We start from the raw sequence: 18,037 nt of genomic DNA, 5'->3' as shown, positions 1-18,037 counted from the left end.
GACTAGCGGCTCTGAAAGAACATGGAACGGCAGATGGTCTTATATAGCCGGTACGTGCGATTTTTTTTTAACAATTAAGCGGCATTTATTTAATGGTTGTTGGGCGTTGGCAAGCCAAGCAAAAAAAATATTGGCTGTTGGCTAGGATTGATTGTCACGCTTATCACGAGATAGCAACTGGCACCAAACACAATTAAGTCAACTGTAGTCAGATAAGGCACAATGAGTGTTTTTGGAGCGATATTATAGGTAATTTGCTTATGTGGTACTTATTTATTGATTAAAGATAGTGGTGTTATATCTTAGCTAAGACTAGCCACAATGAGAAAATCGTAGATAGTATCATACATTTTATGTATGTAAAAACCTGATGTGAAGTGTAATTAAAGAAAAGAGAGAGGGTAATAGTATCATAGGTAGATACTGTATCATAGCATGCAATACTAGATAATTTATTGTTAATTAGATCTTATACATAGATTTGCATTGAGATTCTACAAATCAATTAATATAAAAAGACTATGATACTACTACATGATACCATGCATTGTAGAGATAGTAACATATGATAATATCATACACGAGCAACAGAGGCGCCTCTTTTCCCCCCTCTGTCCCTCTCAGCTCGCTACAGTTCCAGAGCCCTTCCTCGTTCTCACCGGGCCGCTCCTTCTCCCTTTCCGCCGGGCTAGCCGGCCGGAGTTGGAGAGGAGATGGCACCGGAGTAGATAGGTGTTGTTTTAGGTCTTATATGGCGTATGGCGTTGATGACGGGAGGGAGGAGGCGGATCTCTGCGACGAGATCTGGCTCTGCATCGTCTTAATCCTCTGCTTCATGGTACTCCGGTGGTTGGAGTCGAAGGTGTGGCAGCGGAGTGAGGCAAAGAACTCCGTAAATAAGGTGGCTTCAAGTGGATTTGGTGGCCGACGAAGCAACATCAAGCTCCTTTCTCCTTGTTCGTCATGGTGACGAGTGTGGGGAGGCGATGCTGCTTACTGTCGGTGGCTGGCCGCTGCATCCACAACAGGGGAGTGTGAATGCTTCTCACCGGAGGATTACCACGGCGCCGCTGTCGCCGTATTCCATGGCCGAAGGGCGGCTCCTCCAACCTTGTGTGATGGTGGCGGATCTCGGCCGTCCTCGGGTCACTAACAACCTCCGGGCACTTTTGTCTGTTGCGGAGGCTCTTTAGTTTCGCTGGAGTTAGCTCCCACCTCCGCGCCCGACGGCGTGGAGGTTGACTCCGGCAAGGCTCTGCGTGGTGGAGAAGGACCTGGACCTGACCGCGTGTTCTATTTTCTTTCTGAGGTCCTCAGTGAAAATGTTAAGGGTCGGTCTGTATTTTTCGTTTTCTTTAGGACCCTTTCTACGAATTGTAACTCCACTGATGTTAATGAAATAAAGCTCTAGGTCCTTCGGGACCTCTCCTGATTAAAAAAAAATCATACACATGATAATTCTATATAATACTATGCATTGTAACTAGTTTAAGATACAACACTTGCGCGCAGTTATAAACAAAAGGCATTATTAGTCCAACTACATGCATGTATGAACTCAAAATTATTAAATTTAGATAACCACTAAGAAACATTGCATTTAGAGTACTTGTATCTTAAGAAAGGTTACAGCCTATTATGATAGACTCAACCCATTGTAAAAAGCCTAACAGATGGAGAAGTACGACCAAACACGTCTGAAGTGTCAATAAAGCTGCCGGTAAAGAACAATGTACCGTAAGACCTGAATATTCATATGACGTGGACGTATCTCTTCTCATTTTGCTGTCGGCGCTCTTTGATTTTGTTTTTTTTAGTATCCCAAATATTTTTATTCGTTACTACAAGTGGTTGTCATGGTTCGGATTAAACTGGTAAGGACATACACACTGGCTTCTTTGCTTATTTTTTAGCAAAAAAAAATCCATCAATCTATTATTACTCATTATTAGAAGTATAAAAAACTTAAAAAAATAAAATTATAAATAGATCATTGGACCACTTAGCGACGACTAAAAGCACTAGAATAAGCCGAAGGCGCACTACCGTTCTCGCCGCTCCCTCACTGAAGTTGAGCAAAACTTATCGTAGTACAGTTTGTTGTACTAGGCAGACTATCGTCATGCAACAACCATTCCCAAAGAAGAGAATTGTAGTTGAAAGAGTCTGACCTGCAACCACACCAAATGAAGATGAAAATCAATGAGATTCCAAAAGACTCCACACACCCTTCGCGGTGCTAGATGCACCATTGAAGAGGGAACAGGGCATGTAGCTCTTAGGATGTAACCACCGTCTCACCATTCAAATAAACGCATAAAAACATGCTAAAACAGAAACATGATCTCTCTCGCGAACAAGAGACCGAGATCCGTCACACCTCGAAAACTTGAGAGGCCATTCGAGACGGGCCAGACTTACAATGTCGCTAGCTGGGGAGACGTGAGACCCCAGCCGTCGTCTTGGGATCACCTAGTTTTCTTCTCTCGTACCCGTTCGGCTTCTTTCCTATTGTTTTGATAATATGAGCAAATTAGTGCCAATCTTATGTGTATCTGAGTATCTCCCTTTCCTTTATAAACAACGATTCAGCTTAACTAGCGTCATATAGAAGACAAAACTCAGACCTGAAGCATCTCCAAAATTAGTGCCATAGAGGACAAACTTCAGTCCAAAAGCATCTACAAACTAGTGCCATGAACTATTTCCGCCTAAGCGCAACTCCAATAGGCCCGCTATAATGCTCGGGCGCTAAAAAACCCGCCAATATACAACGCGTAGAGACAGAATCGGCCCTCCAACAGGCGGCTATCCGCGGCGGCGCAGCAAAAAATTTGGGGCGCGTGGCTTTTTGCACTATCCGGGGCGCCAAATGTGACGTGTCGGCTGCAGCGCGCGGCATCTCTGCGGACGCGCGCGAATACACAACGGCTGAAAATTCCCCCGCGCCCGCGCCCTCCATTTTCCCACCGCGCCGCCGCAGCACGATTCCGCCGCCGCCGGTCGATTCCGCCGCCGGCCCTGCTATAGCTCGCCGCCGCGCTGTAGACCCGCCTCGCTCGCGCCTCGTGCCGGCAGTTCCGGTCGCTCAGCCGCGTTGTACCGACCGGCCGCCGTCGCCACCGACAGGCACAAGGCCGGCGCTTCTCCCCGCCTCCCCGCGCCTTCTCCTCTCCATACCCCGCACCGTCGTCGCCATGTCGTCGTCCAGGGACGGAGCCAGGATCTTAGCTCAAGGGGGGCTGAGCTAGTGCTATGTTGTGCATAGGGGGGGCTAAGCTAGCAGAAACACCGTAGATAAGAAGTAATCAGGGCTAATTTTGTGAAGAAAACCAAGATCATAGGGGGGGCGTAGCCCCTGCTCGTCCCCCCCTGTCTCCGTCCCTGTCGTCGTCGTCAAGCCTACTGTCAACATGGGGCAGCCAAGATGCTCGCCGGTTTGCTCGCAAGGTATGCGCCTCCGCCGGCCGCCATCATTTTGTCGATTTTTTTTTGCTACTAGCTAGTTGTGGTGAAGTCATTTCATATGTATATTTGTAGAGTTCATCATACAATTCATCGAATGACGAGTACGACCAAGAGGACGAAGAGAACATATCCATACTATTACCATACCGCGTCGTCAACAAGCCAAAAATAGGTGGATCGGTGTTCGGTAGATAGAAGTTATGGAGAGAAAGGATTGAAGGGCATGAGAAGTTGATGCGGTCGTATTTCAATGAGAATCAGATATTTCTTGAAAGCTATTTCCGGCGGTGTTTTTGGATGAGCATCGACTTGTTCAAGCACATCGCAACGGAGATGACCAAGTATGATCGATCGATTCTTTGAGCAACGGAGAAATGCCACCGGAGAACTTAGTCATAGCACATATCAGAAGGTGACCGCTGCCTTGCGTATATTGGCATATGGTATACCGGCGGATCTAGTTGATGACCATTTGGCCATGGGAGAGAACACTTCTATTTTGTGTGTGAAGCGCTTTGTCGTGGAAATTGTGAATGTTTTCGGATCCACATACTTGAGAGCCCCCAATGCTCAAGACACGGCAAGACTTTTGGAGTTCAACGCCGACCGGGGATTTCCAGGTATGCTTGGCTCCATTGATTGTATGCATTGGAGTTGGAAAAATTGTCCAGCGGTATGGCATGGACAATTCAAAGGGTACAAGAAGGATGCCACTATAGTCCTTGAAGGGGTCGCCGATCATGAGACTTGGATATGGCATGCATTTTTTGGAATGCCCGGGTCTTGCAGTGACATCAATGTTCTTCAACGGTCACCACTAATCAGAAGACTTGCAATGCGGGAAGATCCATCGGTGGAGTTTGAAGCAAATGACCACAAGTACAACTATGGCTACTTCCTCGCCGACGGCATATATCCAAGGTGGCGAATATTTATGAAGCCGGTTATTCAACCACGAGGTAAGAAACAAACCCAATTTCACAATGCACAAGCAGCGGCTAAGAAAGATGTAGAGAGAGCATTTGGGATTTGCAAGCTAAATTTTCCATTGTGAGGGGGCGGCTAGATTTTGAGACCAAGAGTGCTTTTGGTATATCATGACCGCTTGTGTCATCATGTGTAACATGATTATAGACGGTCGTGGGAAAAATGTGGATCATACCAACTACGAGTTGATGGGGGTTCCCGTGCAAGTGAGGAGGTCGGCACATAGGATTGCCCCGTTCATTGCCTTGTATCATGCCATTCGCTCCAACGACACACATGATGAGCTCCAAAAAGATCTCATGGAAGAATGGTGGAATTGGTATTTGTTTGAAAACTATATGTTGTATTGTTTCAAAACTATGTTGTATTATTGTATGTTGATTCGTAACCTTATTGTATTTGTTGTGAACAATTTGATGTATTTGTTGTGAAAAATTTATTGTATTTGTATGATACATTTATTTGTGAATTTATGAAGCTTGTATGATCTTCTTTGATGCATAGTTGTGTGTGACTGTTGTTTCTGCCGCGTTGTGAGCTGTATAATAGAGCGTCCGACGGAGAAACGTCCGACGGAGAAACATTTTTAGCGCTCACGAGCATGCTCTAGTTTAGCGCCACCGGTGAAAGGAAATGGGATTAGGAGAGTATAATCTTCGTAAATTTACCTGCTGTCATCAGATCCAGCTTGCACGTGTTCGCGAAGAAAAAGAAAGAGACATACTATATGCGGCCCAGACGATTTAAAAACCCGTATAATTGAAAACGTTCTCGTGGCCTATGGAGAGACGCGTTAACTAAAAAGTGTCACCCTATATGTGAGAGTATGACATCCCATAGCTGTCACTGCATTAATCACGACAGCTCTCATGTAAGGGTCCACACATAACACACTCTGTTTTTGGTAAGTACAATATCATACTTTGACCGAGTACAAACTAGTCCTTCTAATGCTAGTTAGACATTGACCAGAAAACTAGCATGTAGTTGGATAGTTAGAAAAACAGTGGCATTCATATTCTTTCGGTCGGAGGTGATGTTTATCTGGATAGCCAGGTTAACCCAAGATCTGTCAAATCAGTTTCTTAAACCTAATTCTTCGGAAATGTTAATAGGGGTAGGATGTGTGTACGTTCATAGGAGTAAATGTATGTACGTATTTACGAGTGTCTAACATTTACACACTATGTCTCGCCAGAAAAGTTAGACATCGATGGTGACATCGATGGCGGATATAGCAACACAACTTTAGTTGAAGGGTAAAATAAAGGATATCACTCCCAAATGACATACTGAATTGGCAGTGGTGCCATGGCACCCCCTCCAAAAAACAAAAACAAAAATCTGTTAAATTCATAAGTATATGTGGTTAAAAAACCAAACTAGTCAAACACCCCCATCTATTACTTGTCCAACAAAACCAATAGATATTTTTAAACTTGGTGCCCCAGTTTCAAATTTTGAATAAGCAAGTATGAATTGGTTAATGGTCTGCAACAACAAACAACATCAACCATCGTTGTTGGCAGAACCTGGGGGTGCGAAAAGGGTCCCCAAAAACAACATCTTTTAGGGCAAATAACGTGTGAGGGTAAGCTGACAATGACGATCCCTTCTTGGAGGCATTGTACATGTCATGTCTCCCAAAACATAGATGGCTTCTCTATTTTAACAAGGTCTCTTCTTTATGTTAATCATGGTGAGGAAGACAAGAGTATCGCCACCATCATCACCAATAGCTATCCTAATAGACCTATTAAGGCGCTGGCCAGAAAATCGCCTCCCAGCTGCGACCCTAGTAGCCTGCCGTTGTTTGGCGCAACCCAATAAACGGTCTGACACTCCCATGCCTGCCTGAACCTTACGTGCCGGTGTGGGAGTGTAGGACATTCCGGGCAATGACACCATGTAGGATATTGATAGGTGGGCCAAGCCTGTCTTAAGCAGAAATGGTAGTAAGGTGGTCAGCTTTATTTAATGTGAACATGTATCTTAGATTTTTTCCAAGGCAGGCATTGCCATTTCCCCGACACGGCGGTGGTGTGTCTCCCCACGCCGGCTACCGCCCCCACTTACCCATCCCTGACCGTTATATAAGCCCCTCATGGCTCACTAAGTCACCCCACAACGTTACCTCTCCCTCCACATCGACCACATCAATACCACCCAAAGTTCATGGCAGACAAGTGTTAGGCTGGTAGCGGCGGCGAGTTCAAGCAGCCCCACCGTGCAAGGGGTGTTTGTGGAACACAATCTCCTCGTGTCGCCGGCTACATGCCTCCCATTCGATTGTAACATCACCGTGTGCGGGCTAGCAGTGTTGGCTGTTCCAAAAGGTGCACGATTGGAGGCAACGATCTACCAGCACCCTCTCTAAGGTAGAGAGGGCAGCTGACCATCCTTCTCCGTAGATAATGACCTACACATGGCCAACGCTAACCTAGGAGCGTGTGGGCGTGTGGCGGATGCCGTTACTACGTTGATCCCTATCCGCCCGGCCAGCACAACTTCAAGTGGAGGGCATGGTGGAGGGCCGGCACACTCGAAGATGTCCTCACGGCAACGCGATTTTTTAGCAGCGTCCTGACTTATCAGTCACAGATGGACCGCCTCGCTTCGTGATTCGCACTGCAGGAAAATGTGCACTATTTTACGGGCGCATGAATTTTTTTATCTCTACAATTAGTGGCGGAGCCACGTTGAGAGCTGTGTGGTCAATTGACCACACAGCTTTTTGCCATGTTCTTTGTATTTTGGTATTAATCTTGTAAAAAATATTTAAAATAAATAAAAATTATATGTATTTGACATCACAGATTTGAAATGACAACACTGACTTTAAGTTCTGGCTCCGCCACTGTCTACAATCCTACAATTTACAGAAAACATATTTACACGTAGACAGTGGATGGAGCTATGGGTGTATAGAATTTAAAACTTAAATATTAGTATGTGTGTCTTCTCCACTACTATTAAAAGCCACAGAGCCGGAGATCCAGACAATCATGTCCGTTAAAAGAGCCCATCCAACGCTCCACGGAGGTCCAATGTTGAGGGCACTAAACGTGTTTAGCGTTCAATGTTAAGCCACCACAAGCCGTTGTTGTGCACGTCCCACGATTCGACCCCATCTTCTTCCAAGCCCCGCCCACTCTCCTGCACCGCCACCTCCAATCCACTCTCTCTCTTGCCGGAAAGCTGGCGCCGATGTTGTGCGCGGCCACGACTGGTTCCGCTTCGAGTCGATCCCGGAAGGCTTGGACGAGGGCCCGCCACGGCGCGCAGGACTACGGGCGAGGTATGCCCGTCTCTACGAGCACGAGCTGCGTGGTGCCGACGCGGGAAGCTTCGCGGCGCCGGGATCGCGAGTCGCCGGCCCATCGCGTGAGCCTGCACGCGAGGCCGCTGCCCTGCATGTTGCCGACCCGTGCGTGAGCCTGCACGCCAGGCCGCTGCCCTGCACATGCCGTCCTCCACTCCTCCATGCAAGCCTGCCTGCCATGTAGCGCCGGCCTCCAGTGAAAAATACGCCTCCGAAGACAAGGGATTCTTCTCCGCAGTCAGATACTTGCATCCTCATCTGAAAATCCAGGGAATCTCTTTCCAGTTCTTGTTCGAGTTCCTTGTTGCACATCTGCTGACCGCGTTCTAGCTTTGTGTGTTGATTTGCTTTGTCTGACATTAAAAACCAGACCAATTCTCTGTTGGCACGACTAGGACTAACAAATGCATACTAAATTAACGGGGAAACTTCTGTTGTTTCTACGGTCGACAATTAGAAAATGGACCAATCCTCTCTTCGTACTGTTCGTTGTAGCTTATCAGCCTATGTACCCGCAATTTTTTTTTTTTGTAGCCTATGTATTTGCACTGGCAAGCTTCAAATCTTGTTGCTGATTTTTTTTTTTTTACAAAATGTTGTTTTTCACAAAGCTGTAAATGAGAGTCTTAAATTTCCATTTTACTGGAGAGAGGATAAGTTTTCTATACGTACATAGTGAACTTAATACTACTCTTTTTTTTGAAAGGACAATACTACTTCTTTTTGTGCTTTCTATTTATAATAATGATTTTTCCTTCTAAATTAGGGGATTCATTTGGGACCGACCACTATACGACTGTGAACTGCAACTCTTTGCAAGTGTTGAAATATGCCCAACCTGTGAGAAATAAGCTTGACATGACATTCAATCCACCTTACCAAGTTAGGTTCTGATGTCCCCTTTCTTAAATATAGAATTATGGTTCCTTTCAGAAATCTATAAAGTTAGCACCCTTGATTTTGTTGATCTTCTATTTTGAATATTGATTTTGTTGATATCACTTGGAACAAAGAGGCAGCATAACAGCAACTAAACAAATTAACAAGGAGGACTATTATGACGTCGTTCATTCCTAGCTATTTTGAAATAGCAGTTCACACAACTAGTTTAACCCTAGCTAATAACGAATGGTAGTTGGCTTGTGCTTCCATAGACCCCTAAAACTGAAATGTTTTCGTGAGTGAAATACAAGGATGGTTGAGATTAAACGATACATGTTCGGGGTTAGGGGTAGGATGGCTGAGATGAAACTATACCATGATATCACTTCGGGGATTTACACTGTTGTGAATTTTGGGGGTCTACATGGTAGTTTAGCACACAAGTAGTCGACTTATACACAAACATGACACGAGTAGTTGATAACACAACATTGCATGGAAATGCTTCTTATTATTATTCAGATCCTGGAGTTGCCTCTGTCAGTCCACATAGCGTCCGCCCACAATCATGTCTCTTGTTCTTCTAGGTGGCGTTATCGTTGGCAGCAACACCATGGCCAACATCAATGTCATCAGGCATGACTTCATGCTCCTCCGGGAAGAATGAATCAAGACACCATCCTAAGATCCAGTTATGCAGAATGCAACATGCAAGAACTAGCTTAACCTAGGTGGAGAAGGTGTGAAAAGGCTTCTGATCAAGGATCTTAAATCTGTTCTTCAGAAATGTGAATGCTCTCTCGACGGTAGCTCTGAGACTAGAGTGTCTAAGATTGAAGAGTTTCTTTGTATTACTGGGGTAGAACCTCGTGGAGAACTTATTGAAGTGGTACCTTGTGGGCCCGAAGGATAAGAAAAAGTCAGGGCGATAAGCATAGCCAGTATCAGCTAGGTAGAACTTACCCTCATTGACTTTCAGGCCGTCGACTCTCTCCAAGCTATCAGTTAGAATCGTAGCATAATGGGATGATCCTTCCCACCCAGCAAGCACACATATGTAAAATTCATATCGAAGTCAACAACGTCAAGCATATACCTGGCTTCTGGTCACTTTTGTTGTTACATGAGTGTCATCAATGGCCCCAGCATAATCCTGACATGTACATGAACAAATGGTTAGGCGTCTATGTTGCATAAATGTATAAAGCACATGGTTCACCTTGAAATATGATGTACAAATATGTAAAACAGTTCTAGAAAGTGTTGCTCACCTTGAAATATGAAAACCAGCGGTGACTTTCAGCGATGATCATGTTGAGAGTGCTGGAAGATGCAGGCTTGGTCATCTCTCCTCTCTGTTCTCCAATAGCATAGAGGACTTCCTTGAGGTACCTAGAAACTTTCTCACTCGATCTCCTCCATGTGCTATGGATGACTCGGAATCTTTGGTTGTGCCTAACAACATGAAGGAACATAGCCAATTTCTCTTCAATACATGTGTGGATGCTATCTTTGAGCCACTGCCTAGACCTCAATTTGTTCATGAGTTGGTTAAAAGTAGTTTTTTCATCCTGAGCATGTTCACAACTTAGACATCGCCATTGTTGTAGATGTAGTTTAAATTGTTCATCCTCTCTATGTCGCGGGCAAACATTGGTGCATATGTGCAGAGTCTAGTGTGTCGACGAATGAATCTCGCATGCATAAACAAGACCCATGCCTCTGAATCACAACTATGAAGCACCCGTTTGAACAAACATCTTGTGCAGGTCGTCCTAAGTATTTCGATGTGGCATAATCATGAGCTAAATTGGCATGAATCTAAGCTAAAGTAGCAGTTTGGGCAGGAGTGGGTTGCTCAAGCTTATAGTCTTCTTTGAAGGCGCCCTCATTCTGCCAGAGCCGGAGACGAAGGGGATCAGAGGTTGATGGAGGCCGGGACAGGTCGCCGCTCCAGGAGATCGGGTACTCTCACACCAGCGGGACAGCGTGATGGAGAGGTTGGCGGAGACGGTCTCGGGGATCTCCGCAGTCGACCGTACCACCGCAGATTTAGATCGCCGCCGCGGTCGACTTCTTATCTAAGGGGATTTCGTTTTTGCTAGATGATGACCGACTATGGAGGACGGTGAGGTTACTTTGCGCGTCTAAACGTGGAGCATGTTTGCAGGTTCCGTCTTTTCCACAGTGTCCCCCATCCCCCAAAATGTTCGTCCGATTTGTGCTCGCCAGCTGTCTTGTCCCCCAAAAAGGCTGAATTTAGTGTTCCTCGCGGGTTAACTTTTAGGCCACTTTAAACATCGTGCGATGTAGTTTTTCTATGCGAGTTTGCCAATCAATCATCGGATTTTCGGCCAAGTAGAAGCGAGAAACGTCCTTGCGAGTTACGGGGCTAGAGTTGCATTTTCCGTCCTCGCATCCTACATTGTGGCGAGGGGGCACCAAGCAAAACCCCGCAACGCGCGCACTGGTGTTGGGCTCGTCATCCAGCTACTCCTTGTTTCCACACGGCGATTGCACCCCTCGTCCCCGAGCTAGAGAGGCAGTCGCTGCCATATGCTCGATGTGACGCGCTTCGTCGTCCTAGCCACGGTGACCCGCCAACCCCCTCATCCCCTATATGGAGAGGTGCTCGCCGCCACGCACGATGTGGTGCGCATCGTGGTTCTAGGCCATGGCGGACCCCCTCGTCCCCAAGATAGGGACGTGCTCCCCACCGCGGGACCGCCTCTCATTCCGGCGCGTCAAGGCATCAACCCCATGGAGCCAGCGTGTTCGCCGCCGCGCTGCGGGGTGCTCATCAGCACTCTGGATCATGGGCAGGTGGTCGTGTCACCCAACTACCGGGTATCGGCGACGACGCGCGTGACCGTGACGAACCGCAGGAGTGCTCACAACTCGAATCGCAAGCAATAGTGCTGCCGGCCAACGACGAATGTGCGCCGGAATGGTCGGCTGCAAGAGGAACACCACGGCGCCATGGCTGCAGCTTGTCTCCTTTAGTGCTGACGAGGAGTCGAGTTTTCGCAGATCAATGAAGCATATCCATGTTAGTAAGCCACTCTGGCAATCATACATGTCTTCGTAATATGTTGTGAGCTTGAAAACAGAAGAACGCTAGTAAACAGTAAAACACGCAGGTGATTATCACCATTCCGTTACATAGTGAATTTCCGTCTTCTTTCAGCAGTCCTCGGTTTTTCCCCAGCGCACCACCTTCTTGCCGCCGGCGTTCGTCGTCTCCTTCCCGTCCACCGCCGTCGCGCCGGCATCTGCCTGCACAGGCGCCGTCAGCTTCCTGGCCGCGGCCGCCTTCTCCACCTCGGCCGCCTCGTGCTCCATTGCCCACCGCCGGCCCACGGCGCAGGCCACCGCCAGCGCCACGGCCTGCACCAGGAACATGCCCAGCAGCAGCGCCTCCTCGAGGAGCACCAGCACGAACTGCTCCCTCCGGTCCCTCGCCGACCGGAGGAGCGCGATGCTGCGGTCGAGGCATCGGAACAGGGCGTACGAGGCGAGCGCTTGGCCGCAGAGCGCGGTGACCGCCAGAGCCGCGTGCGCCGGCAGGCAGCAGCAGAGGTGGCGGCGGGCGAGCAGCACGTAGAGAGACGCGAGCGCGGAGAGCAGCGTGGTGGCGTGCACGGAGACGAGCGCCCAGCCCAAGGGCGTGGGGCGAGGCCGGAGAAGGAGCACCGGGCCGAGCGCGGCGGCAGCGAGGGCGAGGAGGGCGATGTTGAGGAGGAAGATGAGAAAGTTGGGGAAGGAGCAGCAGGGGCTCCTCGGGCTTGCGCTGCAGTTGCCGGCGTCGGACGCCATTTTGGGATGGGCTTCGAGCTGCCTCGTGGTGTACTGCTATTGCTGTTCTGTTCCTAGCGCGAGGTGTCGATGGTTCGTGCTATCGGTGGAGAGTTTTGAACGCCGGGCTGGAGAGATAGCCGTTGAGCTGAGCAAGCGAAGTAGCAACGGCAGCGGAGCGGGAGCCTATGCTACTGTTGCGCTATAGCTCATACTTTGGTTCTTCTCAGGCCACGCCCTGTCAGCTCAAACTAGAGCACGCGAACCTGACAAAGCTCCAGACTAATACACAACCATGACAACGCATGGCAATTTTTTGCATCCATAAGGAACACTTATATTGCTGCGTACAGACTACAGAGTGGTAAAGAAAAACTACTTGCTGAGAGGAGCAGCACACCATGGAAGGACATCCATTTAACACCACCCAAAAAAACAAGGTAATTCTGGGCCATGCATCTATGCAGAATTCTAGCGAGTTTGTCAAGACAAGTCAGTTTCTGAGGGTTAGCACATTCATATATTCACAAAACCTTTTAGGCTAGTAACCTAGACTACCAAAGTGCTTGCATCAAAAGAAGGATGGACATTTGGGGTCGCGCAGGATCAGAGAGGCAGCTGTAGACTCGCGACTTGCCAGTGGTTGGGCCCTATCAGCAAGGAACCTGCCACAAGATTTAAAAAAAAGTCAAATCTCATTCCGCTCTTTCTGTGATAATAATTTGATTCCAGTTAAATACATTTAAAATGAATGGCAGTATATGATGTGCCTATGCAACTAGCTTATTCCAATGTGGACAATTCACTAACAGTTTCTGCTAGTTGAAGGAAACAAAATCAGATCCAAAGAACCGTATATTTACAGGCTCTCCATCCATCTAGGTAAAGGCCAGCCAGGACAAAACTTGGTTCTCAGAGTTCAATTCTTTACAGATTGAAAACGACAAAAGACATAGGCACAGGTTTTTTTTAATTGTGTTATAATTCAAATAAGATGACACGACTATAATCAGGAAAATAATGTGAGTTCATGACTCAACCAGCCCCCCAGAAGAATAGAGCTGTTCAATTACCTCAAGAGTCATAAACTCTGAGCATGTGGTCGATATCTTGCCTACACACAGGGCACAGTTGTTCATCCATGAGTACAACCCTTTTTGCGCAGTTGGAGCAGCAGACGAGATGACCACAGGGAACAAAGACTGCCTTCCTTCTTTTCCTTAAGCATATGACACATAATTGCCCGTCTCCCATTTCAGCAGGCTCGTCGTCATCACTGCCATTTTCTACAGCATCATCATCTTCATTGTCGCCCTGGTGAAACCTTTCTTGAGCTTCTCTAGCCTCCCTGTGCCGTTTGACTCTCTCCCAGAACCTGCATCATTACAAACATCAAAATATCCATAACAGACAAAGACTACAGTACATCTAACAGGCTGACGTGAACTATCTAGATGCATTTATCTCATAACAATCAAGGACCAGTAAACCAAACCTTCAGCAATGGTGACAAATGTCACATTTGATTGTTCAAGAAAAGAAAATTTCACCCAATCATTTAGTGCACCACTTTGTTCACTAAGTTACAAAAGGTACCTGTAAATGGCATGGCCTAGTAAGCCAACTGACACAGTTCCAAGGGCAACAGTAATCCAGAAGAACGCTCTAGCACGTGAAGACATCTCAGCTTCCATCTCACCCTTGGTCAGATCAGACCTGAGTCAAGGTAAAGTGTTATAGAAATGTGGAACTGCAGTGAAATAATACCTTAACATGCATAATAAAATATGGATGCTCTCAAATTCTGGTGATTGGCACAAGTAAGAAAGAATCTGAAAACATATATGGTTAAAAATATACTTACAAGAAAAATGGTAGCTCTGGGCATGAGGTGATCTCAACACCCCGATTATTTACTCGACATAATCCTATTGCTGTAAGCTCCTTCCCTATAGGAAGAATCTTTTCCTCGTCCAATAACGCAATCTACATAATGAAGAAGCAAATAGCTGTAGAAAGAACTCCTCAAGGTAGTATTGCCTAGAATATCTGATTATTCGTACAAACACAAGAAATTACCGGATAGCCATTGCCAACAATAGTCTGAAATAGGGTGTAAGAATTTTGCTCGACTGGGACAAGTTTATGATACACGGTTGTAAGAGGTAATGCTTGCTGAACTGTCCCATCTAACTTCACATGCACCATTCCCAGTGGCTTCTCAGGATCCACAAGAACAAACGGAACCTTGAAAAAGGAAAAGTGTGGTTTGAGGTAAAAGTGATTGTGAAAACAGCAAGTGTATCAATAATCAAGTGTAGATAGCATACCCATCTAAATGATGTTATAATTTGCTCTTTCAACGATTTAAAGAAGAGAGCATGGAGATCAAAAGTCCATCCAAAGATGCCTCTCCATTCGCCGAACAAGCACTACATAAGTAAAATCACATACAAGTTAGACATTTCTGCAAGGAGAGCATAATAGGTAAACAAGTGTGTGTTAGAACTTAGAAGAGCAATCCATAACTATACGTAAAGTTTGGGGTGCGCAAGTGATACTTTCCATCTTACTCATAGCAATGTACCATGATAAAGAAAAAAGGTGGTGAAATTAAAAAAAAATCACTCCAGCTATATCTTGAAACCAGGAGGGTCCTAAAGGGGCTAAAGACATAAACTATCAATACCAAAATGCTTGTGTGAATAACAACTAAAATGTATCCATTAGAAACTTTATACAATAGTCTAAGGCATTGGGATATTCTACAATTTGCATCTAAATCAGCAACAGGGGGAGTCAAAGCTTCATTCAGAGACAAAGCTCAAAATTTTACCAATTTCACAGCCCAGGATTCTCATTTGTCACAACTGACATGCTGTTGCATTTTCCAAAGTTCATTTCAGACTCCAGAAGAATTTCCTACAATTCTATGACTACAAAATCATAATGTACTCTAGTACTTGCTACCATCAAAACTCCAAATTGGATGCATCACACAACAGTACATGCCACGCTTCCTGAGCTTTTATAAGGAAGCTGTAATGAGGGCCTAAAAACCTCACGAAAGCAGAACAAAGTTACAGAATTTGGTTTTGAGCTTGAAGGCTTCTTACTACTGCTGGCTGCTGCGCTAATTAGATAGAGGTACAAAGTTAATCATTTAACTCTCAATGCAAAAGAAGTTGAAACTATTGAACACGTGCTAAGAATCAACATTGAAAGCGTTCAGAACACAATTCAGACCTCGGACATTTGGACACGAGGATAAGTTGGCTGGAAACCCTAAATATAAAATCTACTTTTCCATACTGTCCCCTTGAGAAAGAAACCACAGGAGTTGATACAATGTTCCTTGCTACTAGTCAAAACTAGTACAAGGAAAAGTATCCATAACGAATCTGATAGTTGCAAGTAGAGAAATTTTGCAAGATTTCAAGAACAGCTTTATTCCTCTATCAAAAATTAGCATGGCATCGCCTGAAAATAGAGACAAGTTTCACATAGGCCCCAATGCCCAAACCTGCGTATATCTTGCGCTTAATTGGAACCTTGAAACATCCGCGTCTCATCTCACCGCCACAAGAACCGTAATTGGGCACCCAATTCTCGAGGGTTTATATAAGATTAACAGCAAATTCGTTACCCAAGCACCCCCATATGTGCTGCCCGTATAGCGCTAGGTCTTGGGGAGGGATACAAGAGGGGAATCTGGAACTGACCGTCTGGGTGTGCCTGGTGACGACGCAGTGCTCGCGTGAGCCCGGGGGGATGAGGAAGGTGCCCCCGGGCGGGGAGCGGACGAGGCCGCGGACGACGGCGAGGCGCGACTCGCCCTCGCCGAGCCCCGAGAGGAGGGAGTAGCGGATGTCCGGGATCGCCACCGCCGGCGCCTCGGCGATGCGCCGGAGCGCCCCGGAGGCGGCGAGGTACTTGGCGAGGGAGGCGACGGCGAGCGCCGCCGTGCCGAGGCCGAGCACCGCCCCGTCCAGCGCGGCGGCGACGCGCGCGAGCGCCTCGATCGTCTCCCGGTCCCGCGCCGACATGGCTGCGCTTCGCCGGCGGCGATGGGCTTGGTGGTCTACGCGTGCGGCGAGGGTTGGGGTTCCGACTGGACCGGACCGGAGATTATCTATGCGTGGATTGCGGGCGGGCGTGGAGCCTATCCGACCGACCGGTGAAAACATAATAAACCAAAGTAGGACTACAAAAAGTTCAAAAACCCTTCGAGTCGAGACCAAATCGAAACCAGTTCGAATACGATTGCCTAGTCAGTTGTCACATTCCTTATCATATTTATGTGAACTTGTGAAGGAGGAAGTTCTTCGTTGGAATTTTTCATTCGTAACATGTATACATGTATTTGAGACTTGAAGCATGGGAAACATGATGACTGAATGTACGGAGTATAAGAGATCCAAGACCACTTGAATCCAAACTGGATGTATGTGATTGATATTTTTTCTTCATATAAATCTAGAAAATTGGAGTTGCTTTTACTTTTCGTAAACTGATCCGGCTCTTCTAGGACCGGGCTAGGTAGCATCCGGTGCTGGTTTGTTTGACCTGACATCCGGATGTTGTTTTGTTTGATCTGGCATCTGAGTACTAATTGGTCTGTCCCAGCACTCGATCCGGAAAATGTACGTATCAGGGACAAATTAGCAAACGATACATGGCTTACCAAATTCAGCGCCCCAACATATAACCACCACGTCACCCCCTCTCTCTCTCTCTCCTAGCTACTTGTGCAAGACGAACTACTCCAGCTCGTCATCCTCCTCCAGATCTCCATGGATCTTCATGGAGCCCCTCCAGCAGTAAACTGAGATGTCATAGATGCATGCAACATGATTACAGACCCAGATCAACATATATAGATATATTGGGTCCATTAGCCCAACTTAATGGATATTGATGAAACAAAAAAAGCATAATGGCTACAGGACTCTTCAGTCCTCGCCATGCCAACAAAAAGACTGTCTCTTATGGTGGAACCAACACCTTCTTTTAGGTATTTTGTGCCAAAAAAACATGTTAGACAATAGTGTCAACTATGGACCGGTAGCACCTAGGAATGATGCTAGACGCCATCATAGGGTTTACAAAGTAGCTAACTACAACGGCAAAATATGCACGTAGGAGCGCTTGGCATTCTCTTTAGTCATGTGTTCTATAATAGTCTCAAATCTTGTCTGCTAGGAAATCAACTTTCTCATTAAAAACCATTAATGAGGAACGGAAGGCATTTCTCGTTTAACCAAAAAATAAATTGCATGTTATGGAAATACACTTAGTTAGATGTTGGAACAACTTAAGTATACTGACAGAAGTAACTTAATTAAAACATTATGATAAAAAAGAAAACTTAACTAAATGACAGCGCGTCATAACAACGAAACTATGGAACCTAGACAACTTATATTTAGCAAAGTAACATTTATGAACAACTCCCAAAACTCAACTGAAGTGTTGCAGCGAACTTAGTTTGGTGATCTGAGCAGCTAAATCATTTGGATAATTGTCTACACAGAAATGTAAAAATGCCTAGCACCGAATGATATGCGTCGTGAATCAGAAAGA

The 18,037-nt window shown here is 46.3% G+C and overlaps 2 protein-coding genes across 2 annotated transcripts; both read right to left on the bottom strand.

Moving 5' to 3' along the window:
* Positions 1-11,842: 11,842 nt before the first annotated feature.
* On the bottom strand, positions 11,843-12,475 carry LOC124694814. Its single transcript, XM_047227755.1, has one exon. It carries the CDS (start codon positions 12,473-12,475, stop codon positions 11,843-11,845), a length of 633 nt encoding a protein of 210 aa, XP_047083711.1.
* A 262-nt stretch (positions 12,476-12,737) lies between these two features.
* LOC124701587 (E3 ubiquitin-protein ligase SPL2-like) lies at positions 12,738-16,500 on the bottom strand. Its single transcript, XM_047233678.1, has 7 exons — positions 16,177-16,500; positions 14,785-14,886; positions 14,534-14,701; positions 14,319-14,440; positions 14,051-14,170; positions 13,528-13,829; positions 12,738-13,119 (listed from the first exon to the last, which is right to left on the bottom strand). Exons 1-6 carry the CDS (start codon positions 16,498-16,500, stop codon positions 13,529-13,531), a joined length of 1,137 nt encoding a protein of 378 aa, XP_047089634.1. The 3' UTR covers positions 12,738-13,119; position 13,528.
* Between the last annotated feature and the right edge of the window lie 1,537 nt (positions 16,501-18,037).

This window comes from Lolium rigidum, chromosome 3, assembly GCF_022539505.1.
Source record: "Lolium rigidum isolate FL_2022 chromosome 3, APGP_CSIRO_Lrig_0.1, whole genome shotgun sequence".
Classification (NCBI taxonomy): domain Eukaryota; kingdom Viridiplantae; phylum Streptophyta; class Magnoliopsida; order Poales; family Poaceae; genus Lolium; species Lolium rigidum.
Note: the sequence above shows the minus strand (reverse complement) of the source record. Positions and strands in the feature narration are given on the sequence as shown.

Coding starts and splice junctions, on each gene's coding strand:
- LOC124694814 (XM_047227755.1), bottom strand. CDS start 12,475: ATGGCGTCCGACGCCGGCAACTGCAGCGCAAGCCCGAGGAGCCCCTGC.
- LOC124701587 (XM_047233678.1), bottom strand. CDS start 16,500: ATGTCGGCGCGGGACCGGGAGACGATCGAGGCGCTCGCGCGCGTCGCC. Junction 14,887..16,176: donor TCACCAGGCACACCCAGACG/GTCAGTTCCAGA, acceptor TTACTTATGTAG/TGCTTGTTCGGCGAATGGAG. Junction 14,171..14,318: donor CCAGAGCTACCATTTTTCTT/GTAAGTATATTT, acceptor ACCTTGACTCAG/GTCTGATCTGACCAAGGGTG.